The sequence below is a fragment of the Oncorhynchus nerka genome, linkage group LG17 (genome assembly GCF_034236695.1).
Source record: "Oncorhynchus nerka isolate Pitt River linkage group LG17, Oner_Uvic_2.0, whole genome shotgun sequence".
In the NCBI taxonomy this organism is placed as follows: domain Eukaryota; kingdom Metazoa; phylum Chordata; class Actinopteri; order Salmoniformes; family Salmonidae; genus Oncorhynchus; species Oncorhynchus nerka.
In genome coordinates, this window is record NC_088412.1 from 30682610 (window position 1) to 30707528 (window position 24919).

The following is a 24919-nucleotide window of genomic DNA, read 5'->3' on the forward strand; positions in this document are numbered from 1 at the left end:
GTAGCCTAGTGGTTAGAGCGTTGGACTAGTAACCGGAAGGTTGCAAGTTCAAACCCCCGAGCTGACAAGGTACAAATCTGTTGTTCTGCCCCTGAACAGGCAGTTAACCCACTGTTCCTAGGCCGTCATTGAAAATAAGAATTTGTTCTTAACTGACTTGCCTGGTTAAGTAAAGGTAAAATAAAATAAATCAATGCGAGTTGTGGCAAGAAGGTTTGCTGTGTCTGTCAGCGTAGTGTCCATAGCATGGAGGCGCTACCAGGAGACAGGCCAGTACATCAGGAGACGTGGGCGTAGGACGGCAACAACCCAGCAGCAGGACCGCTACCTCCGCCTTTGTGCAAGGAGGAGCAGGAGGAGCACTGCCAGAGCCCTGCAAAATGACCTTCAGCAGGCTACAAATGTGCATGTGTCTGCTCAAACGGTCAGAAACAGACTCCATGAGGGTGGTATGAGGGCCCGACGTCCACAGCTGGGGATTGTGCTTACAGCCCAACACTGTGCAGGACATTTGGCATTTGCCAGAGAACACCAAGATTGGCAAATTCACCACTGGCGCCCTGTGCTCTTCACAGATGAAAGCAGGTTCACACGGAGCACGTGACAGAGTCTGGAGACGCCGTGGAGAACGTTCTGCTGCCTGCAACATCCTCCAGCATGACCAGTTAGGCGGTGGTTCAGTCATGGTGTGGGGTGGCATTTCTTTGGGGGGGCTGCATAGCCCTCCATGTGCTCGCCAGAGGTAGCCTGACTGCCATTAGGTACCGAGATGAGATCCTCAGACCACTTGTGAGACCATATGCTGGTGCGGTTGGCCCTGGGTTCCTCCTAATGCAAGACAATGCTAGACATGTGGCTGGAGTGTGTCAGCAGTTCCTGCAAGAGGAAGGCATTGATGCTATCGACTGGCCTGCCCGTTCCCCAGACCTGAATCCAATTGAGCACATCTGGGACATCATGTCTCGCTCCATCCACCAACACCACGTTGCACCACAGACTGTCCAGGAGTTGGCGGATGCTTTAGTCCAGGTCTGGGAGGAGATCCCTCAGGAGACCATCCGCCACCTCATCAGGAGCATGCCCAGGCGTTGTAGGGAGGTCATACAGGCACGTGGAGGCCACACACACTACTGAGCCTCATTTTGACTTGTTTTAAGGACATTACATCAAAGTTGGATCAGCCTGTAGTGTGGTTTTCCACTTTAATTTTGAGTGTGACTCCAAATCCAGACCTCCATGGGATGATAAATTTGATTTCCATTGATCATTTATGTGTGATTTTGTTGTCAGCACATTCAACTATGTAAAGAAAAAAATATTTAATAAGAATATTTCATTCATTCAGATCTAGGATGTGTTATTTTAGTGTTCCCTTTATTTTTTTGAGCAGTGTATGTATATGTTTGTGTATATGTATGCATGCGTGTCTTTCGAAGGGTGCAATTGACCAATAAAGTGATTTTTACTGAGGAACGGTGTCTTTACTGAAGTGTCTTTACTGAAATGTCTCCCTCCCAAGAATATGATTTCCCAGAGTTCAAACCAGGTCATTACCTCTGTCCACCGTGTGATCTAAGGAGACTTCTCTTCCCGAGACACACTCCAGACTGAGCAAAACCTGGGGTGTGAGACCCATCTCACTACAGTCAGCCAAATGCAAATCAACTAACAGCTCAATTGTTTCATTAGCCACCAGAGATCAGATATCCTTTCTGTTCAGGGCAACTAGTGAAACTGCTGTGGCTGTAATGTGCCAGCCTACTGCTGAGCTGAACACCCTCCCTACCTGCAGCTGTGGACCAGGTTGGAGCTCCTGGTATTGTATTTTGTATTTATTAAGGATCCCCATAAGCAGATCCTCTTCCTGGGGTCCAGTAACATTACCCCAAAATACACCAAGTTGTATCAAGTTGGCTGGATGTCCTTTGGGTGGTGGACCATTTTTGATACACATGGGAAACTGTTGAGTGAGATGAGTTTTATCATCATAACAGTGTTGTGCTTTTAAGTGTTTGATGTGAGTTTCGATTTAATTTGCATTGACGTCAGTGGTTAGAGCAGGCCTGGGCAATTATTTTCCATGGGGGGCCACATTAGAATACATATTTGACAGGCCAGAATCATATTACAGGATTATATCTACTGTAAATCACATCCAAATATGCTACTTCTTTTACTTTAACATGCACAGAAATAAACCACATCTATGTTCTCTTTTTGGTAGGTATTTTCATTATTAAACATGCAATGAACTACACGGAGGGAAAAGTACAGAAATCTTAACAGGTACGCGCAAAAAAAAAACAAGAAAGAGAGGGCTCAACATAACATTTAAACTACTCAATCAGTGTGAGGAGTGAAGTCTCTGATTGGCATTGTCTAGAGCAGTGAAGTCAGGTATAGTTTGACATCGCTACGCGCAGGATTGCTGAGAGGTGAGAGTCAGTAAGAGATGATCTGTGTCTTGACTTGTTATATTTCATCACTGAAAATGTCTGTTCACATACATAGGTTGACCCAAACAGTAAAAAACATCATCTGAGCAGGACTCCTAATCTTTGGAAAGTTTTGTTCATCGAGAGATGCATAGAACCTCAGTGACATTGTTTTGAATAGTTCTCAAATCACTGCATCAGACTGAAGATCGATAAGCTCAAGTTGCAGGTCAGTGGGAGCGTTATCCACATTGAAGGTGAAAGTGTCATTTCCCAACACTTTAAAATACTCAAACCGACGAGAAAACTCATCGTTCAAAGCACGCAGCAGCGATGTATACTTCCCCCGCGGGTCATCTGATAGGGAACAGACTAGTAGTGTCGGAAGGTGGGTGAGATTGTTGGCTTCTACTTGGCAAGTCAAGGAGTAATTTTCCCTCGAAGGCTTTGACAAGGCTGTACATCTGATGTGCAAAAAGGCCCTTCCCTTGCAGTTGGTAATTCAGTTCATTCATTAGGGCCATGATGTCCACGGTGAAGGCAAAATCAGACAACCATTCTTTATGTTGCAGTTGAGGGAAATCCACATATTTTCCTTTGATTTGCAAAAACTCAGCCATCTCCGACTTCAGGTCTCACGCCCTTTTAAGCACCTTCCCCAAACTCAGCCATCTCACGTTTGTGTGGTAGGGGAGAGCTGCATGATCTGAATGTCTCTTCTAACAGTGAGACAAACTGCCGGTGGTTAAAAGATTTTGCTCTTATGAAGAAGTTTACCACTTTAGTGACTGTATCCACAACATGGCTCATTTTCAGAACACTCCCTGATGAATAATGCAATGCAGAAAAATTATTTTGTGGTATCCAATTACTAGTTACAGTCGTCTCATCGCTGCAACTCCCGTACGGCCTCGGGAGAGGCTAAGGTTGAGAGCTGTGCGTCCTCCGAAACACAACCCAACCAAGCCGCATTGCTTCTTGACACAATGCCCGCTTAACCCGGAAGCCAGCCACAACAATGTGTCGGAGGAAACACCATACACCTGGCAATACATCTTGCTGGAACACCCTACAAATCAGTCTAGTTTCCTTTTCTTGTAAATATTTGAGAAATTGCGCAATTTCTAGCTAGCTACCATTTGTAACTGTGACGTGTGTGTGTGTGTGTGTGTGTGTCAGCCTGTCAGTCACGGTCTGTCCTCTTGCAGTTGTTATTTATACGTGCCTTCAAAATAAATCTTCCACAAGTGGTGGGAGTTAAATTATTACACAAAGGCGAGTATTCATTGCGCTTTTCATTTGAATAACAAATACATTTTTCATAACTTTACTATGGCAAATTCTATGTGATCTGAGCCTGATTCCGCGGGCCATATTGAATTAGGTCACGGGCCGCATACGGCTCCCAGGCCAGCCTTTGACCAGGCCTGCGTTAGAGGGACAAAAGAGCGCTGAGCACCAGGCCATTAGAGACCTGATGGTTGCTCGATAGTTGGGTACTACTGACTCATGTCCAGACTACATAAAAGGAGATTACCATGACTCAACTGTCACATGGACTTTTACTGCTGTCATGACTCATGACTGCTGTTTTGGCAGAAGATAGGTGGACGTACTGGTTTCCCCAGCAAATTGTGCAACACTGAGATTTGTTTGCTTAGGGTAGACAGCTCAGTCCAATTGTCTTCCGTAAGTAGGCAGTTGTTGCATTGAATAGCCGGTCAGTCCACAGTGTCCCAGAAAATAGCATAGTGAGAGAGACAGCACCTGCTATTTTCTGAGTAATAAAATAGACAGATTCATGTTTATCAGTCCATCACATGCAGGTTGTCTGTTAACCAAGGTTTTGTCCTAGTAGTTTGCCTTCCATTGGGTACTCCCTCTGGGGAGCAGTATGCAAATATTGCGCAGGTGTAACCGGCCACATAGTAAATCTGCTCCTAACTCTGGTACTGTGAGGGTGCAGATAGCCTATATGTTTATGTAGTAGGTTCAGTAAACTGTGTTGTGTATCCTTGACTGAGACCTGAAGACTCATTGTAACTCCCAGATCTAGCGACTAAGCTTTAGCTCAGTAGGCTAATATATGCATGAGTCACACAGCAGATCTGAGTTTGGTATCCATTGAAGCTACTATGATGTACCGTCTGTGTTCTGTTTTCACTTCTGTACTCGTAGGGGACAGAGAGGCATGCCCAGAGACTCTTCTTGAAGGACAGGATACTGACTGAACATCATTATTGATTAGATCCATGTCCTCTTATATCATAACTGTTCATATTAATATTCATGATGTAAAATGTAGATTAAATAACAAGCAGAGGAAGTAGGAGATTTGATGAATGAAGCGGGGACAGTGTGTGTGTGTGTGTGTGTGTGTGTGCGCGCGCATATGTGTGTGTAGGGTCGTTTGTAGGGGTGTGGGTGGTTGTTGACTGTCTGCGCAGAGATATAAAAAACAAATACTAATCCCATGTTACCAATTTAGACAGAAAACAACGACAGTTCACACTCTCGTCAGCAACAATAAAACAACCTGTCATCACACACACACATACACGGAATGATCATTATGTGGTTGCCATCGAGAAGATTGATGACATCAGATATGAGATAAGGTACTAGCCCCATGCACTAAAATAATAAACAATCGATAAGGGAGAGAGAACTGACGCCATGCCTTATTCTGTCAACTGGAAGTGCTCTACCTCTCATATCAGTCATGTCTGAAATAGCCTCGAGTCTCTCTAGTGTTTCCCACAAGTACATAGAGCAGCCAACCAAGTGGAAAAAGTACCCAATTTTCATATTTGAGTAAAAGATAGATAACTTAAATTACTTAGGTCAAAGTAAGTCACCTAGTAAAATACTACTTGAGTAAAAGTCTAAAAGTATATTGTTTTAAAAGTTAAGTATCAAAAGTATTTAAAATGTCTTACATTTACATTTAAGTCATTTAGCAGACGCTCTTATCCAGAGCGACTTACAAATTGGTGCTTTCACCTTATGACATCCAGTGGAACAGCCACTTTACAATAGTGCATCTAGGTCTTTTAAGGGGGGAGGGGAGAAGGATTACTTTATCCTATCCTAGGTATTCCTTAAAGAGGTGGGGTTTCAGGTGTCTCCGGAAGGTGGTGATTGACTCCGCTGTCCTGGCGTCGTGAGGGAGTTTGTTCCACCATTGGGGGCCAGAGCAGCGAACAGTTTTGACTGGGCTGAGCGGGAACTGTACTTCCTCAGTGGTAGGGAGGCGAGCAGGCCAGAGGTGGATGAACGCAGTGCCCTTGTTTGGGTGTAGGGCCTGATCAGAGCCTGGAGGTAGTGAGGTGCCGTTCCCCTCACAGCTCCGTAGGCAAGCACCATGGTCTTGTAGCGGATGCGAGCTTCAACTGGAAGCCAGTGGAGAGAGCGGAGGAGCGGGGTGACGGAGAGAACTTGGGAAGGTTGAACACCAGACGGGCTGCGGCGTTCTGGATGAGTTGTAGGGGTTTAATGGCACAGGCAGGGAGCCCAGCCAACAGCGAGTTGCAGTAATCCAGACGGGAGATGACAAGTGCCTGGTTAAAGGCAGGGTCGTACTCTGCGGATGTTGTAGAGCATGAACCTACAGGAACGGGCCACCGCCTTGATGTTATTTGAGAACGACAGGGTGTTGTCCAGGATCACGCCAAGGTTCTTAGCGCTCTGGGACGAGGACACAATGGAGTTGTCAACCGTGATGGCGAGATCATGGAACGGGCAGTCCTTCCCGGGAGGAAGAGCAGCTCCGTCTTGCCGAGGTTCAGCTTGAGGTGATGATCCGTCATCCACACTGATATGTCTGCCAGACATGCAGAGATGCGATCGCCACCTGGTCGTCAGAAGGGGGAAAGGAGAAGATTAATTGTGTGTCGTCTGCATAGCAATGATAGGAGAGACCATGTGAGGTTATGACAGAGCCAAGTGACTTGGTGTATAGCGAGAATAGGAGAGGGCCTAGAACAGAGCCCTGGGGACACCAGTGGTGAGAGCACGTGGTGAGGAGACGGATTCTCGCCACGCCACCTGGTAGGAGCGACCTGTCAGGTAGGACGCAATCCAAGCGTGGGCCGCGCCGGAGATGCCCAACTCGGAGAGGGTGGAGAGGAGGATCTGATGGTTCACAGTATCGAAGGCAGCCGATAGGTCTAGAAGGATGAGAGCAGAGGAGAGAGTTAGCTTTAGCAGTGCGGAGCGCCTCCGTGATACAGAGAAGAGCAGTCTCAGTTGAATGACTAGTCTTGAAACCTGACTGATTTGGATCAAGAAGGTCATTCTGAGAGAGATAGCGGGAGAGCTGGCCAGGACGGCACGTTCAAGAGTTTTGGAGAGAAAAGAAAGAAGGGATACTGGTCTGTAGTTGTTGACATGGAGGGATCGAGTGTAGGTTTTTTCAGAAGGGGTGCAACTCTCGCTCTCTTGAAGACGGGAGGGACGTAGCCAGCGGTCAGGGATGAGTTGATGAGCGAGGTGAGGTAAGGGAGAAGGTCACCGGAGATGGTCTGGAGAAGAGAGGAGGGGATAGGGTCAAGCGGGCAGGTTGTTGGGCGGCCGGCCGTGTGTCATCTGGAGAGAGAGGGGAGAAAGAGGTCAGAGCACAGGGTAGGGCAGTGTGAGCAGAACCAGCGGTGTCGTTTGACTTAGCAAGCGAGGATCGGATGTCGTCGACCTTCTTTTCAAAATGGTTGACAGAGAGGGAGGAGGGGGGGAGGGGGATTCAAGAGGGAGGAGAAGGTGGCAAAGAGCTTCCTAGGGTTAGAGGCAGATGCTTGGAATTTAGAGTGGTAGAAAGTGGCTTTAGCAGCAGAGACAGAGGAGGAAAATGTAGAGAGGAGGGAGTGAAAGGATGCCAGGTCTGCAGGGAGGCGAGTTTTCCTCCATTTCCGCTCGGCTGCCCGGAGCCCTGTTCTGTGAGCTCGCAATGAGTCGTCGAGCCACGGAGCGGGAGGGGAGGACCGAGCCGGCCTGGAGGATAGGGGACATAGAGAGTCAAAGGATGCAGAAAGGGAGGAGAGGAGGGTTGAGGAGGCAGAATCAGGAGATAGGTTGGAGAAGGTTTGAACAGAGGGAAGAGATGATAGGATGGAAGAGGAGAGAGTAGCGGGGAGAGAGAGCGAAGGTTGGGACGGCGCGATACCATCCGAGTAGGGGCAGTGTGGGAAGTGTTGGATGAGAGCGAGAGGGAAAAGGATACAAGGTAGTGGTCGGAGACTTGGAGGGGAGTTGCAATGAGGTTAGTGGAGGAACAGCATCTAGTAAAGATGAGGTCGAGCGTATTGCCTGCCTTGTGAGTAGGGGGAAGGTGAGAGGGTGAGGTCAAAAGAGGAGAGGAGTGGAAAGAAGGAGGCAGAGAGGAATGAGTCAAAGGTAGACGTGGGGAGGTTAAAGTCGCCCAGAACTGTGAGAGGTGAGCCGTCCTCAGGAAAGGAGCTTATCAAGGCATCAAGCTCATTGATGAACTCTCCGAGGAACCTGGAGGGCGATAAATGATAAGGATGTTAAGCTTGAAAGGGCTGGTAACTGTGACAGCATGGAATTCAAAGGAGGCGATAGACAGATGGGTAAGGGGAGAAAGAGAGAATGACCACTTGGGAGAGATGAGGATCCCGGTGCCACCACCCCGCTGACCAGAAGCTCTCGGGGTGTGCGAGAGCACGTGGGCGGACGAAGAGAGAGCAGTAGGAGTAGCGGTGTTGTCTGTGGTGATCCATGTTTCCGTCAGAGCCAAGAAGTCGAGGGACTGGAGGGAGACATAGGCTGAGATGAACTCTGCCTTGTTGGCCGCAGATCGGCAGTTCCAGAGGCTACCGGAGACCTGGAACTCCACGTGGGTCGTGCGCGCTGGGACCACCAGATTAGGGTGGCTGCGGCCATGCGGTGTGGAGCGTTTGTATGGTCTGTGCAGAGAGGAGAGAACAGGGATAGACAGACACATAGTTGACAGGCTAGAGAAGAGGCTACGCTAATGCAGAGGAGATTGGAATGACAAGTGGACTACACGTCTCGAATGTTCAGAAAGTTAAGCTTACGTAGCAAGAATCTAATTGACTAAAATGATTAAAATGATAGAGTACTGCTGGGGTAGGCTAGCTGCGTTGTTGACACTACCTAATCAAGTCGTACCGTTGAGTGTGAAGTTTCTACAATGCTGCTTTTCGGGAGCTAGCTGGCTAGCTAGCAGTGTTGGTTACGTTACGTTGCGTTAGGAGAACGACAATAGCTGGCTAGCTAACCTAGAAAATCGCTCTAGACTACACAATTATCTTTGAAACAAAGACGGCTATGTAGCTAGCTATGTAGCTAGCTACGATCAAACAAATCACACCGTTGGGACTGTAATGAAATTAAATGAAAATGTGATACTACCTGTGGAGCGAAGCGGAATGCGACCGGAATGCGAAAGTTCTATTCAGTAGACGTTGGCTGGCTATTGGCTAGCTAGGAGTGTCTCCTACGTTAAGGACGACAAAATAGCTGGCTAGCTAACCTCGGTGAATTAAGATAATCACTCTAAGACTACACACTCTAAACTACACAATTATCTTGGATACGAAGACAGCAAAGACAACTATGTAGCTATCTAATACTACACTAATCAAGTCGTTCGGTTGAGTGTGATAGTTACTACAGTGCTACGGTAGCCGGTGAACGTATGCTAGCTGCTAGGCAGATAGGAGGGCGACGAAATACGATAATAACGCAATTATCACTCTAAGACTCCACACTCTAAGCTACACAATTATCTTGGATACGAAGACAGCAAAGACAACTATGTAGCTAGCTATGTAGCTAGCTAACACTACACTAATCAATCAGTTGAGTGTGATAGTACTACAGTGCTACGGTAGACGGTGAACGTGTTGGACAGATAGGAGACGACGAAATACGATAATTACGCAATTATCTTTGATACAACGACGACTATGTAGCTAGCTAAGAGGAAATTGCTAAGATTAGACAAATCAGACCGTTGTACTATAATGAAATGTAATGAAATGTAATGAAAAAGTTATACAACCTGCAGACCGAAGCGCGGATGCGACCAGATCGCTCCAACTGCCAAATACACGTTATTTATATATATATTAAGCAAACCAGACAATTTTTTAAAGTTTTTTAAATTTATTTATTTACAGATAGCCAGGGGCACAGTTCAACACTCAGACATTTACAAATGTTTAGTGAGTCTGCCAGATCAGAGGCAGTAGGGATGACATGGGATGTTCTCTTGATAATTGTGTAAATTAGACCATTTTCCTGTCCTAATTAGCATTCAAAATGTAACGAGTACTTTTGGGTGTTAGGGGAAAATGTAAGAAGTAAAAAGTACATTATTGTCTTTAGAAATGGAGTGGAGTAAAAGTAGTCAAAAATATAAAAAGTACAGGTACCCCAAAAAACGACCTAAGTAGTACTTTCAAGTATTTTTACTTTACACCACTGAGAAAAATATCCAGATCCCAAGGATTCAACATTTTTTGCTTAAGAGCTCAAATTTGGGGGGAGTCAATACAGTTACATATAGGGTTGTCAAGATACCAACATTTTACTAACGATACGATACCAGGCCAGGTATTGCGATACTACGGGGGAGTGGCCTAGCATCCTGTTTGCCCCTTCCCCCCGACACTTTTTCACATTTTCTAAACGTTATGCGCATGTTCTACACAAAAAAACTGTCACTGATTTTCACATTTCGACTCAACACATTGAATTTACCTTCACACTGTTCACTATAATAGAATAATACATAGTATGGCATATTTGCTCATATTTGCAAAAACCTACCTGTGATTTGGAATGAATAGGAGGAATGAATATACATGGATAATGATTGGCATGTCACTGTTGCAATAAGGGGAAAACAGTATAAAACCTTTACTCTTCAGTTCTAACACCCATGGTCTCCCTCTATCACAAACACACACCACTCTCTCCAACAAACACACACACTGCTCAACGTTTAAAACATGAGGCAGCAAACAGAATGTAAGAAGCACCAGAAAGAGATAGATTTTTGATATAGTTTAGGCTTACATTAGGCCTATATGAATCCTACCTTTAAAAGAATATCAGCAGACACATTTCCTTCCTTCCAGTGCCAATCAAATTTCCCTAGTCCTAGTGCCAAGTTACTAGATTGTTAGCTAGATAGGTAACATGACTGAACAACCTAGTTCGTTATCAAACCATAATTATCGGCCGGGGATTAGTTTAAAAACGGCCAGCGACATGGTTTGTGAAATTATATCAAATCCACAGGAAGAAAAAAGGTAGCTTGTATAGTTCGGATTTTTTTAAACCATTTGAGGTAGAGACGTTTGCTGTAAAGGTGCATCCCTGCCTGTCGTGAAGCTGTCTTTCCTCTCGGGCAATGCTGCGTGACAGTGAACTTGCAAAGCCTACTGGCCTGTGCACTTGTTATGCCAGGGATGAAATTATATTAAGGCTGACCTCATTTAGTCGACTGTTTGGTCAATAGGCTGTTGGTCGACCGAGATCTATTTAGTTGAGCAGCAAAACACAATAATAATAATTATGGTGTACAAGACAACTGTCTAAAACTTGTCTGTCAGAATGGACTAATCCATTGTGGAGGCTGTGGGGGTGGCACAGTCCATCCGTCTAAGACATGAAATTGTATATAGTTATATTATGTAGGAACAATAGTGCAACACCAATAAAAACAATATTCTTTAACAGATACTCTTTCTCGCTTGTTGGATAGCGGTCGCTGTCCTGAAACACATCAGTGCGCTGTTGAATTGATGCCTTTTCCTAGACCATGTTGCAATGTGCATAATAGCAAAGTTAACCAGCATATTGGTGTTGAGAACAAATCGGCAGAGGCAGCAGCAGATTTAGAAAATGAAAACAGCCCTTGCCTTTAATTGTCTAAGAAAAATGAGGAGAGAGGAAACCAACTTAATTAGGTCTATAATCAATAGCTTAACTGTTAAATGTGCCTGGCTTTATAAACCCTCAAATACATCTACAGAAATAAGAAAGCTCCTGTTGCCCGTTTGACTGTTTAATAAGCCTACTGATTCCATGAGCGTCAAAGCCTCACGCAACCACATGTCGGAGAAAACATTTCACAACCTCGGCAATTGCAATAAAGGCTTTACACTTCATTTGGTATTATTTAGAGATTATTTACAGTTTTCCAAACAATAACCCTGCTTTTTCTAGATCTCTCTATTGTTATTATTATTACTATTATTATTATGATCCTCATTATTATAGTAAGTAATGTCATTATCATTTGTAGGCATACTATAGCAGCCTTGTATAACCACAATCAACCTGTAGGCCTAGGAGTGCATGCTATTTAGTTTTAATACCATAACTTATTTAGGCCTATACTTCAATACCTACAATGCAATCGGAAAGTATTCAGAACACCTCACTTCCTACATATGTAGGTCGCTCTGGATAAGAGCGTCTGCTAAATGACTTAAATGTAAATGTAAATGATATGTAGTTACGTTACAGCCTTATTTCTAAAATGGATTAAATGCAATTATTTCCTCAATCTACACACAATACCCCATAATGACAAAGCAAAAACAGGTTAAGACATTTTAGCAAATGTATTAAAAATAAAAAATAACAGAATTACCTTGTTTACATACATTTTCAGACCCCTTGCTTATGAGACTCAAAATTGAGCTCACGTGCATCGTTTCCATTAATCATCCTTGAAATGTTCCAACACCTTTATTGGAGTCCATCTGTGGTAAAGTCAATTGATTGGACATGATATGGATAGGCACACACCTGTCAATATAATGTCCCACAGTTGACAGAGCATGTCAGAGCAAAAGCCAAGCCATGAGGTCGAAGGAATTGTCTGTAGAGCTCCGAGACAGGATTGTGTCGAGGCATAGGTCTGGGGAAGGCTACCAAAAAATGTATGCAGCATTGAAGGTCCCCAAAAACACAGTGGACTACATCATTCTTAAATGGAAGAAGTTTGGAACCACCAAGACTCTTCCTAGAGCTGGCCTCCCAGTCAAACTGAGCAATCGGGGGAGAAGGGCCTTGGTCAGGGAGGTAACCAAGAACCCGATGGTCACTCTGACAGAGCTCCTCTGTGGAGATTGTTGTGATTCTGAAAGGTCCTCCCATCTCTGCAGAACTCCACCAATCAGACCTTTATGGTAGAGTGGCCAGACAGATGCCACTCATCAGTAAAAACGGCACATAACAGCCCACTTGGAGTTTGCCAAAAAAGCACCTAAAGGACTCACAGACCATGAGAAGCAAGATTCTCTGGTCTGATTAAACCAAATGTAACTCTTTGGCCTTAATGCCAAGCATCACGTCTGGAGGAAACCAGGCACCGCTCATCACCTGACCAATACCATCCCGACGGTGAAGCATGGTGGTGGCAGCATCATGCTGTGGGGATGTTTTTCAGCGGCAGGGACTGGGAGACTAGTCAGGAAGGATGAACGGAACAAACTACAGAGAGATCCTTGTTGAAAACCTGCTTCAGAGCGCTCAGGACCTCAGACTGGGGGGGCGAAGGTTCACAACGCAGGAGTGGCTTCTGGTCAAGTCTCTGAATGTCCTTGAGTGACCCAGCCAGAACTGAAAATTCACAAGCATCATGGTCTCTCCCTCCACCACATAAAGAAATTAGACTGCAACCAACCACATTCCACCACCCTCCTCACCTGTCGCCGGCTGGAGTGCTTTTATATATAAAAAAATATATATATGCCCAGATGTACACACAGTCAGGAGGACAAAGGGATTGTGCTAGGAACATACAGTTAGGAAAAAAGCTATTGTACTGCTGGTACCAAGATAGAGCCAGGGACCAACCTCTCCATGACACGGACGCTGCTTAACCACTTATGGGTAGCAAAATTTAGCTTTAGGACACTAAAGAGATGTTTGCATGTGCGTTTAACTCGGCTAATAGAGTTACGTACTGGGGGACAAGGTATATACCTGAACAGCTCTCCCTCCGGTCAACGACTTCGCTTTCACCTTTCTATTTATCCCTATTCAGAGCAGATAAAGGAGAGGATGAGAGGATGGTGAGGAGATGAGGAGACCAATAGAGGAAGCTACAACACAATTATTGACACTAGCTTTAAAATAGTGTAAAACAGACAAAACTAATGATAAGGGGCCACCAGCATCTATTTAAAAACACCTTTATTCCTCTCCCTCCCTCACCCTCGTCATCTGTGTTCTATCAGGGAAAAGCCATTTCCCCTGCACTTCCCATCCTCCCTCCTTTACCGTCAGTGTCACAGACACTATAACCCCCCCCCCCCCCCCCCTATCCTCCAGCTCATCACGTCATCTCTGCTTCTATGCAGCAACAGCTTTTTTTCTCTGTCTCACCCAACCCCATCTCCCCTCCAACATCCCCCCTCTCCTCTGGTGCTGGTCACTGGCTAAGCTTGGGCGGTAATTCAGAATGTCATACCTTCATACTGACCTTGAAACATTCGGTAATACCGGCATAGAACATAAGGAGTGCTATTTTCCATTCCCACTGAGCATCTGAGATCCGAAGGTTAGCAATTCTAACATATAAAAGTTAGGTCTCTCACTGAAACTACAGTATTTGCAGGACAGACATCCCGACTCATAGTTATACAAGTAACTCAAAATGCTGCTCACAGTTTCCTGCACAGACAACAACTACACAGCAAGGCTCTTGATCCAGGAGGGGAATCTCTCCTGTTACCAAGCGAAGCTTGATTTTGTAAGAATCTAAGCACTTAGCTAGATTAGGGCTGAGCGATATGGACTACATATCAAGGAATAAAAATAAGTTCTACATTTGCTTTATGAGTAGTGCGTGACCCTAGGGTGGCAAGACATACATTGTAATTGATTTCAATGGGGCTTTCTCCATTCTGATTGAAGTTTAATTAAACAGCATAAAAAAAAAAAGTCTAAAAATTCCAGCAATTTCTGCACTCATTTGAGATCATTTCCACACTGCCACATAGGACTGCACGATATAGGACACCAATCTAGTCTCTTTTTTTTTAACCCAATGTGACCGACCGGCTCAAAATCGGTCTTATGTAGCAAAATTTGAAGTTGTGTGGTTTTTTTTTATTTTTAAAAATATTTTTTACATTGGATAAAAGTGGATAAAAGAGGCTCAGAGACACAAAATTGAATATTATACACTACTACAGTTGAGGAACAATGGGAAAGTAATTTTGCTTAGAATGTTGATAAACTTGTAAACTCACTTTTGAGAAAATGGCCTATGAATGTTTTGGTACTAATATTGGAGAGACCTTTGTCTACACCCATTTAGCATCGTGCACACCCTCTTAAGCCACAACCATCTCTTTAAAGGTTGACCCGAAATGTACTAACAGCAGTCAAGCACCCAAGCTAACTTGCTAGCTACTTCCAGACTAGAGGTCGACCGATTAAATCGGAATGGCCCATGAATTAGGGCCGATTTCAAGTTTTCATAACAATCGGAAATCGGAATTTTGGGGCGCCAATTTGCGATTAAAAAATACATATATATATTTTTTATACCTTTATTTAACTAGGCAAGTCAGATAAGAACACATTCTTATTTTCAATGATTGCCTAAGAACTGTGGGTTAACTGCCTTATTCAGGGGCAAAACGACAGATTTTCATCTTGTCTGCTCAGGGGATCCAATCTTGCAACCGTACAGTTAACTAGTCCAACGCTCTAACCTTTGCACTCCACGAGGAGCCTGCCTGTTACGCGAATGCAGTAGAAGCCAAGGTAAATTGCTAGCTAGCATTAAACGTATCTTAAAAAACAATCAATCATAATCACTAGTTATAACTACTAATCCAGTTTAGCCGGCAATATTAACCAGGTGAAATTGTGTCATTTCTCTTGCGTTCATTGCACGCAGAGTCAGGGTATATGCATCAGTTAGGCTGCCTGGCTCATTGCGAACTAATTTGCCAGAATTTTATGTAATTATGACATAACATTGAAGGTTGTGCAATGTAACAAGAATATTTAGACTTGGGGATGCCACCCGTTAGATAAAATACAGAACGGTTCCGTACTCCATTGAAATAATAAACTTTTGTTTTCAAAATTATAGTTTCCGGATTCGACCATATTAATGACCAAAGGCTTCGTATTTCTGTGTGTTATTATGTTACAATTAAGTCTGATTTGATAGAGCAGTCTGACTGAGCAGCAGCAGGTCCGTAATCATTCATTCAAACAGCACTTTCGTGCGTTTTGCCAGCAGCTCTTCGCAAGCACAGCGCTGTTTATGACTTCAAGCCTATCAGCCTAATGGCTGGTGTAACCAATGTGAAATGGCTAGCTAGTTAGCTGGGTGTGCGCTAATATTGTTTCAAACGTCACTCACTTTTAGATTTGGAGTAGTTATTCCCCTTGCGGTGCAAGGGGAGCGATGGGTAACGATGCTTCGAGTGTGTGGCTGTTGTCAATGTGTTCCTGGTTTGAGCCCAGGTAGGGGCGAGGAGAGGGACGGAAGCTATACTGTTACACTGGCAATACTAGGGCCTATAAGAACATCCAATAGTCAAAGGTATATGAAATACAAATGGTATAGAGAGGAATAGTCCTATAAATACTATATTAACTACAACCTAAAACCTCTTACCTTGGAATATTGAAGTCTCATGTTAAAAGGAACCACCAGCTTTCATATGTTCTCATGTTCAGAGCAAGGAACTTAAACGTTAGCTTTCTTACATGGCACATATTGCACTTTTACTTTCTTCTCCAACACTTCGTTTTTGCATTATTTAAACCAAATTGAACATGTTTCATTATTTATTTTATTGATGTATTATTTTAGGTTAAAATAAGTGTTCATTCAGCATTAGTGTAATTGTCATTATTACAAATAAATAAAAATACATTTTTTTTTTTAAACGGACGATTAATCTGTATCTGCTTTTTTGGTCCTGCAATAATTGGTATCAGCGTTGAAAAATCATAATCAGTCAACCTCTATTCCAGACATCTAAGTGAGAGAGAGAGAACAGCTCACTGATTACTACTCGTCCTAGTAGAGCTGGTTAGGCTGTTATGTTATCCAGATCGTTGGTGATTGCAACTGTGCTGTCAGATTGTCTGTTCGAAAATTCAGAGCGTTTTGCATTCAGAGCGCACAGCTGACTCCCTGGCCGATGAGATCATTGACACCAGCCATATTCAACAGGTGTTGAGCGTTCATAAATTCATCATTTATTCTGAGCTCTCTGGCACACTCAAATGAGAGTGCTCTGAAATCGGAGGAGACGGCCAGACAATTTCCGAATGCACCCGAAATGGTTCCATAGTAGACTATTTTGTTAAGACATGTAGCTAGCTAGATAAACAATGAACCATAATCACAACGTTACTACCCTGCATAAATCTGCAGGTAGCTAACCAACTAGGTTCAATGTTATCTAACTAACATTAAGCTATAGCTAGCCAAGTAAATGGTTCTTTGTCAACAATAGAAACATGTAATATCTGATAATGTAGCTAGCCTGACTATCTTACCCAAAACATCATTCATGGTTGCCCTTAGTTTGAAGATGTAATCCTGAAGCTATCATACTCGAATTCCACTGATGATTTCAAAACTCAGTCCTCCAGAAAGTGGAGAGCATCACTTATGCAGTTTTAATACACAGTATCTTTAAAAAAGATACGTTAGACAGGATTACCTAGACATAGTGACCAGCTCAATCCAAACTTATCTGTCGGCATTTCCAGCCCACTCGTTATCTCAGCCAACCGTGGCTAGCGGGAAGGTTGCTGCATTTTTCTGTGGCTAACCTAACTAGGCTCGTAATTTAACAATTGTATTCGTATTTACAGATGGCATACAAGTTTGTTATTAAAGGCACGTGAAAGTTCAAATGTTTGAGAAAGCATTTCTCCCCCAAAAACGTGCTTTGATAAAAACATTTTTTACATTCAAACGGCTATCCTGTGAGATCGTGACCTGCGACATACGCCTAGTTTCCTGAAATGGGGCACAGTTGTTATAATTTCGATTTGACTTCCGATTTAGCTCAAAACACTTGGAATAATAGAAATAGAATGATTATTCTAATTCATAGTTCGAATATAATAGTGGGCACTTTGAATACAGTGTTGTTTGACATGACAATGGATGAAAATGCCAGGGAGGAGTTATTGTAACAGGGTTGGAACCAAAGTGTTGTTTCCTGTGGGACACGATAATATTTGGCTACATTGAATGTTCTCTCTTAGCTACTTCATGTAGCTAACATATTCACAATTTGCATATTCCTCTTTGATTTAGAAGATACTGTTGCACACACATGCTGATTTAGCGCTACACCATCACTGGTATTAGCTGCCTGTATAGCTAATTAGCTAGCCAGCGATAACAAGATTTAGGACCAACTTGTAAAGAAAAGACTATCGGTTTGCAGATGTAAGAAACAAACTAACAGTGCAATTACAGAACGCTAGTGGATTTATATTAAGAAGCAAAGTGAAGACAGGATCATTGTCATCAACATTGTTGCATGTGCTGTATTGACCATGCAGACTGAACGCAAGTGTCTCTTGGTCGGGGAACAACAAATGCGCTCCTTAAGAGACAGGGGCGGGGCTAGGTCTGTGTGGAAAGCGGCATGAGAGAGAGAGAGAGCGCGCGATGACTCAAGTAGCAAAGTAAACTATAAAAATGGATGTTAGACACGGTGTATTACATTTAACAAACCAAACATTAAAATACTGTTAAAGAAGGTAAAGTAAAAACCCAAACTGGTCAGTGAATCAATACCGGTATATCAGAAAATACGGTATACCCCCCAGCCCTAAGCTAGATAGCTAACTAGCTACTAAATTAGCAAACCAAATGCACAACAGCAGAGCATTTAGCCGAGTGGCACAGCGGTATAATGCACAGCATTTCAGTGCAAGAAGCGTCACTGCAGTCCCTGGTTTGAAACCAGGCTGCATCACATCTGGCTGTGATTGGGAGTCCCATAGGGCGGCACACAATTGGCCCAGCGTCGCCTGGGTTTGGCCGGAGTAGGCCATCATTATAAATAAGAATGTTCTCAACTGACTTGCCTAGTTAAATAAAGGTTAAATAAAAATAACACACTTTAGACAGTTAATGTAATAGTTGTAAGATATCTAGCTGGCAAACATTTAGCTGTGAATTCCAAACTGTAACTAGATCACCTGGCATGTGCTGCACAACAGTGAGCGACTCAAGTCTCCGGTCTCTGGTGTTGTACACTTTTAAACAAACACCACGTGACCGTACTTCTGGGAGGCTTCATTATGAAAAAGTGTGAGACAGGTAAGATGAAGAACAATCTTTTCATCTAACATATTGCACAAGTTGACAGGTATTTACTTAAAAAGTAGTTATAAATATTAAATTTTTTGTTTAAATACCCCGATACAGTATACTGCCCAAGCCTATCCCTGGCCACCCAGCAACATGGAGATTCATTACAGAAACCTGTCAGACTCAGACACACACGTTAGCTCAGAATTCTGCATTTCTCACGCAGAAAAAAAAAAAAAGAGCGCGCATTACAAATATCTTACTTTTTGTAAACGCAGATCTAAGATGCCTCTGTCATTTCTGCTCGGCATGGGAATAATTTTGTGCTTCAGTTGCACTTCTTCACTCTGATTCACGAACGAGCATTCTATCAGCAGACAGCGCTCTGACTGTGTAGCTACATTTCTCCTGTACACTTCTCTGGTAACAAGATTAACTTCAAGCAAAAAATTGGGAAAATGCTACATTCTTTCTATGATAAACATTTGAAATATGACGGCCATATATCACTTTTGCAAAAACTCCCTTGCCTTTTCATTATAAGCTCATTTACTTGTGTGGCTGCTAGCCAAATAGTGTTTGGGTTTCCCCCTCATCAATCTACACACAATGCGCATAAGGAAAAAGCAAAAACAAGTTTTTAGAAATGAAAAATGAAATGAAGAATCATATTTACATAAGTATTCAGACCCTTTACTCAGTACTTTGAGATCAATCCAAATAGTTCAATATTGGTTTCATCAGACCTGAGAATCTTGTTACTCATAGTCAGAGTCCTTTCAGGTGCCTTTTGGAAAACTCCAAGCGGGATGTCATGTGGAATGGCTTCCGTCTGGCCATTCTACCATAAAGGTCTGATTGGTGGAGCGCTGCAGAGATGGGAGAACCTTCCAGAAGGACAACCATCTCCACAGAGGAACTCTATCAGAGTGACCATCAGGTTCTTGGTCACCTCCCTGACCAAGGCCCTTCTCCCACGATTGCTCAGTTTGGCTGGGCGCCCAGCTCTAGGAAGAGTCTTGGTGGTTCCAAACTTCTTCCATTTAAGAATGATGGAGGCCACTGTGTTCTTGGGGAACTTCAATGCTGCAGACATTTTTTGGTACCCTTCCCCAGACCTGTCCATCGACCCAATCCTGTCTCGGAACTCTACAGACAATTCCTTCGACCTCATTGCTTGGTTTTTGCTCTGACATGCACTGTCAATTACGGGACCTTATATAGACAGGCGTGTGCCTTTCAAAATCATGTCCAATTAATTGAATTTAACACAGGTGGACTCCAATCAAGTTGTAGAAAAATCTCAAGAATGATCAATGGAAACAGGATGCACGTGAGCTCAATTTCGAGTCTCATAGCAAAGGGTCGGAATACTTATGTAAATAAGGCATCTGTTTTTATTTTTAATACATTTGACAATTTCGAAAAACCTGTTTCACTTTGTCAGTATGGGGTATTGTGTGTACATTGATGAAGATTTAAAAAATATATATTTAATCCATTTTAGAGTATGACTGTAATGTAACAAAATGTGGGAAAAGTTGAGGGGTCTGAATACTTTCCGAATGCACTAACAGCAAAAAAACATGCAGGTGATATTGTGCAAAAAGTGTATTTTTTATGGTCTGCTTTTTGAAAATGCTGATTTCTCAACTCTAACGCCACCCTTGCGCACACATGCACACCTTAGAAGACAGATGGAGAAAGTTGGCTGGTGGCTATAATGACCTCCAGTATCAGAATAGTCTGCATATTTCTCTCTCCCCCTCCGCCCCCCTCTGACAACTCTTAGCCCAGCCGACTAGTCATTAGCTGAGACTTTCACTGCACAGCAGTTAGCCAGTAATGGACTGTAACACACACACATTTTATATTTCTCATTAGGACAGACAAGAGAGACACAGACAAGAGAGACACAAGACACAGACAAGAGACACAGACAAGAGAGACACAGACAAGAGAGACACAGACACGAGAGAGACAGACAGTTGGCTGGTGGCATAATATTGTGTGAAAATCACAGCAGCAGGTCTGTCTACACTTAAAAGAACAAAAATAATCAAACAAAAAATAAGAACTGAGTGAAGGAAGGAAAATAATAGCACAATACTGAGTACAACACATTTGTCATCCCTGGATTAATGGTACGTTTTCCAAGCCATTATCTTTTGCCAGCCACTCTGTGTCCTAATCTACACAGGAAGCCTGTCCGACACTAGTGCAGCTGTAAGCAAGCGAGTCGGACCTGCCAGCTACTGTTAATCGTGCCTATCAAAACCGGGTGCTCCCTGTGGTGGAATATACAGTCGGACCACACACAAGCCTCTGTGCATTCATTAAAACAGCTTTTAGATTTTAAAAAATAGGCTACTGATGATGAATCCTACCACTTGTCAGTCAGTGACAGATGAAGAGGAATGGATAGTGTGTGTATGAGACGTTAGGAAGATGTAACACTACATAGCCTACTAGAAATGACATTATCAGAGAAATTACATTTCATTGATTTAAAACATTGTGATGGTTTCCCATGTCTCATTCTCTGACAAAGACCACACTGAAACACCTCATGTCAGAAATAAAAAGGCATTTCAAACACTATGAAGAGTGCCTTGCTTCTCCTTCTGATTCCCATTCTAGACTTCTAAACCAAAGACCACAGTTTCAGATCTACTGTGGTTTTGATATTCTGCAGTATATTCACAAAACACTCCACAACACCCTTCTCTTCTAGCCTACATTCGATCACAACAACCTTATTAAGACTCAAGAGTGGTTTGGATGATGTAGTGTCTCACACAGACGGGTTAGAGGAGGACAGAGGATGGATGTATTATCCTTACAGTCAACTACACAGAGAGACAACAATTAAGCCCTCCAGTCATATTGGTTTAGATTAGTCAGGGTAATAGTAAGCAAGGACAGAACGCAGACTTGCTAATTGTGAAATATTCAGCTGCAGGGACAAAATACAACGCGTTTGTGGCACCACTGTTAAGTAGCTTTCTATCTAGTAGCTGTTAATTCACGTCATGATACACAGTATGTTGTAGCTAGACCCGCCACCATCATAGCTAACGTTACCCCATATAAATACATTAGAGACCCACATAGGCTACACACACATTTGATATTGTGATTATTAGTATGATTCTACATGCTTGATTGGAGAATGTGTCCATACACTAAGATTCTTACCTTCTCCACGTTTTCCACTGTGAAGTCGAGGGCGTCTGGCGTGGTTGCTATTCTCCCCGATGTCTCCATGTTAGCCCAACCGGCCGGTCTGTCAATAAATGAAAGACGTGCTTCTTTAGCTAGCTAGCTGTCTGTCTCTCAAGCTAGCTAGCTACAGAATGCGGTACTAATCAATTGTCCACGATTTGGATGGCTGGCTATTCTGTGTTAGCTTCCGTAGCAAAACACTGTTAGCAAGCTGACTGACCGGCCTCAGTGAGCCCCGATTCTTCTGTATGTCTGGGGGTCACAATTTATGGCTTGATGACATTAGCTAGTTAGCATCTCGATACCCTATTGGAAATGTATGTGTAAAAACAACCTAGCTAGCTAAACCTGTCCTTAGCTGACGATAGAAGTCATTAACATCCAAACATGCGATAGCATAAGAAATTGGTGGTAGCTATTTGTTGCTAGATATCCAGTATATAGTCGCGGTGTCTTTGCTACGACGCTGGTATAAATTATCTTCTTCTTCTATAGTTATGGCGGTCCGCAAAAAAAATGTGAAAGGTGTATGCTGCCACCTACTGTGCAATCCATATTCCGTGGTGAGGTTAAAAAGATCTTTGGTCATACAAAATTGAGAAAAATGAAAAATTACCCTGGCAACTAATAGCCTCATTAAAAAAACACTACCGCCATTCCACTATTTAATCCTACACCAGGCCAAGGGCCTGGGAGACAGAACACTACCACTCAACACTCTTTGGAACTCTTCTACAGTAAAACTTCAAAATCCCAAGTATCTCTCTCCCACTGCCACCACAACCTCTATTTTCTGTGACTTATGTTCCATTTCAGTAGTACAGTTGACAACCATAGCTATGAATGCGAAGCAACCCACCTTACTGAATCACATTATTATTCCTACCACTCTCTATTGGCCTCTGCCTACTCACAGGGATCCTCTCAGGATCCCTCACCCTGTACCGATCTCCCTCTACTACTCTCTTCACTGCCTCAGCATACAATACATTCTGTACTACTCTGACCCTGGCAACCTCAACCTGCCTTTCTCTCACCGGACACCTCTGATCTCCAGCACCATGGGCACTTCCACAGCTAACACACCAGTTGCTGTGCTTGGGTAAAATCACTGGGGAAGCCAAGCCAGGGGGGAACGGCCATATTACAACCTATGTGTTGTGATAATTGCATTGTTTGCTCTTTAACCTGTTAGTTCATATGCCTTGCCACCGTGATATATAGGCCTAAAGGCCGAGACAATAAGAAGAAACCGTGGCAGCATAAATTCAACCACACCTTTGTTTCATCACAAAACCGGAGAGCAACATCGGTCCAGGGGAGTCCACAAAGCATAGTGCATGTAACAAACAGTTACATGACCTACAGAATAGTCAATCAAGTTAATGTTTCCGATATTTTCGAACTACTAAACAACTATTGATGTAGAGCCCCGAGAGTTACCACAAGTCACAAAGAAAACAGGAGCTGGCTCCACTATTCCAGCACCATTTCAACTTCAATATTTCATCATCATCATCAAATCACCTATGCTTAGTCTAATACAGTGACAACTATGTTCCTAAAACAATTTAGTCCAATCCATGTAAGTTAAATATCATGTGACTGTCCATAGTACTAATTTCTGTGTGTGTGCGCGTAAGTAGAAAAAACATGTTGACTCACACTACTTGTAGAGAAATGCCAATGCCATCCTCCTCTCATTCATGTTGCCGAAACGGTCTATGACTGTCATACAAAACACGCTTTTATTTTTTGTTGTCCTAGACTACCTGGCTAAAATGCTTACTCGCTAGCCTAACTTCCTTTTCAGGGGCAACGATTAGCCAGCTAGTTAACATTAGCCTTCTACATCTAGCTACATATTGAACTTCCATCCTCAGGCCAGGGGCACAATGTATGAATTTATGGTTGGATCAGAATCGCCGTTATAATCATTGACCAGTACAGAGAATGAAGTAAAACCACATGTCCAAATCCCTATCTCCATCCATGGCTAATTTAGGAAATGAACCATTTTAGCTAGCTAGCCACCGGAGGACAAAAACACAACGTACTGTTTGTTGCAAGTTACAATAGTAGAATACTGAAGGTGCAATTTCAAATTGTTATTGTGCATCAGCAATTAGCCAATGTCAGCTAACATTTTTTAGATTGTTAAATTATTTTAGCGACCAGCTATCTAAACGTGTTATCATGGTCGAATTACTGGCTGGGGGTCCCCATTGATTGTATTAGTCAGTCCCACTCAGATATCATTTTAAAAACTGCAAACATGTCTTCCCTTTACTTTCACCCTATGGCAAAATGTGTAGAATTGCAGAAAATGTGCTGTAAAACGTAAAAAAAAAAAAATGGGTGCACATACCGGCAGGCAACTGTGACACTTCATGAGTTGAATTCTTTTTGTGGCCCTGTCGGCTGATATAGCCATCTGCTATATCATTTCCCCATGTGGATGGCTGAACGAACCAGAGGTAACTTAAATCTGGCAATTCAACCTATCCGACGTTGCTTGCATTTGGCAAGCCGAGAGGTTGATGGGGTTCCTAGTCTATTTGTTCTCGTCGCTTTGTAGACTGGTTTTACAGTGCAACGTTGCCTCTTTGGGGCTGTTTGAAAACATTGCATACATTTTTATTACAGTAAAACGCTCTGCTATGTCATCGCAAAAAATATGGATGTACTGACAAGTTACATGTCTCTCCGCCCTAACAATGCGAGGCACTGCAGGCTGTCTTGCTCCCACATATGCTTTATTTGGATTGGTCGATACATCTCATTATTGTAATACTATATTGAATATTCGATGAGGGTTGTTAACGTCATCCACCTGTATTCAATGGAGAGAGACGCTATGCTGGCCTCAGAGTATGAATATGCATACCATCTCGAAAACTCTGATATAGCCTTTTTTTCTCCAAAGTTGCCGGGATGTCACGTG

General features: G+C 43.2%; 1 protein-coding gene across 3 annotated transcripts in view; it reads right to left on the bottom strand.

Annotated features, from left to right (window-relative positions):
* LOC115145059 (importin-13-like) overlaps positions 1–24590 on the bottom strand; it is a 62015-nt gene extending 37425 nt beyond the window's left edge. The window contains exons 1-2 of one of the 3 annotated variants that reach the window (XM_029686291.2): positions 24344–24589; positions 21949–22036 (exon numbers count right to left, since the gene is read on the bottom strand). In XM_029686291.2, coding sequence (XP_029542151.1) covers positions 21949–22017 — 69 coding nt within the window. In that variant the 5' untranslated portion in view covers positions 22018–22036; positions 24344–24589. Of the gene's footprint in view, positions 1–21948; positions 22487–24343 lie in introns of those variants that run through there. The other 2 variants (XM_029686292.2, XM_065003106.1) reach the window with 2 other exon arrangements.
* Between the last annotated feature and the right edge of the window lie 329 nt (positions 24591–24919).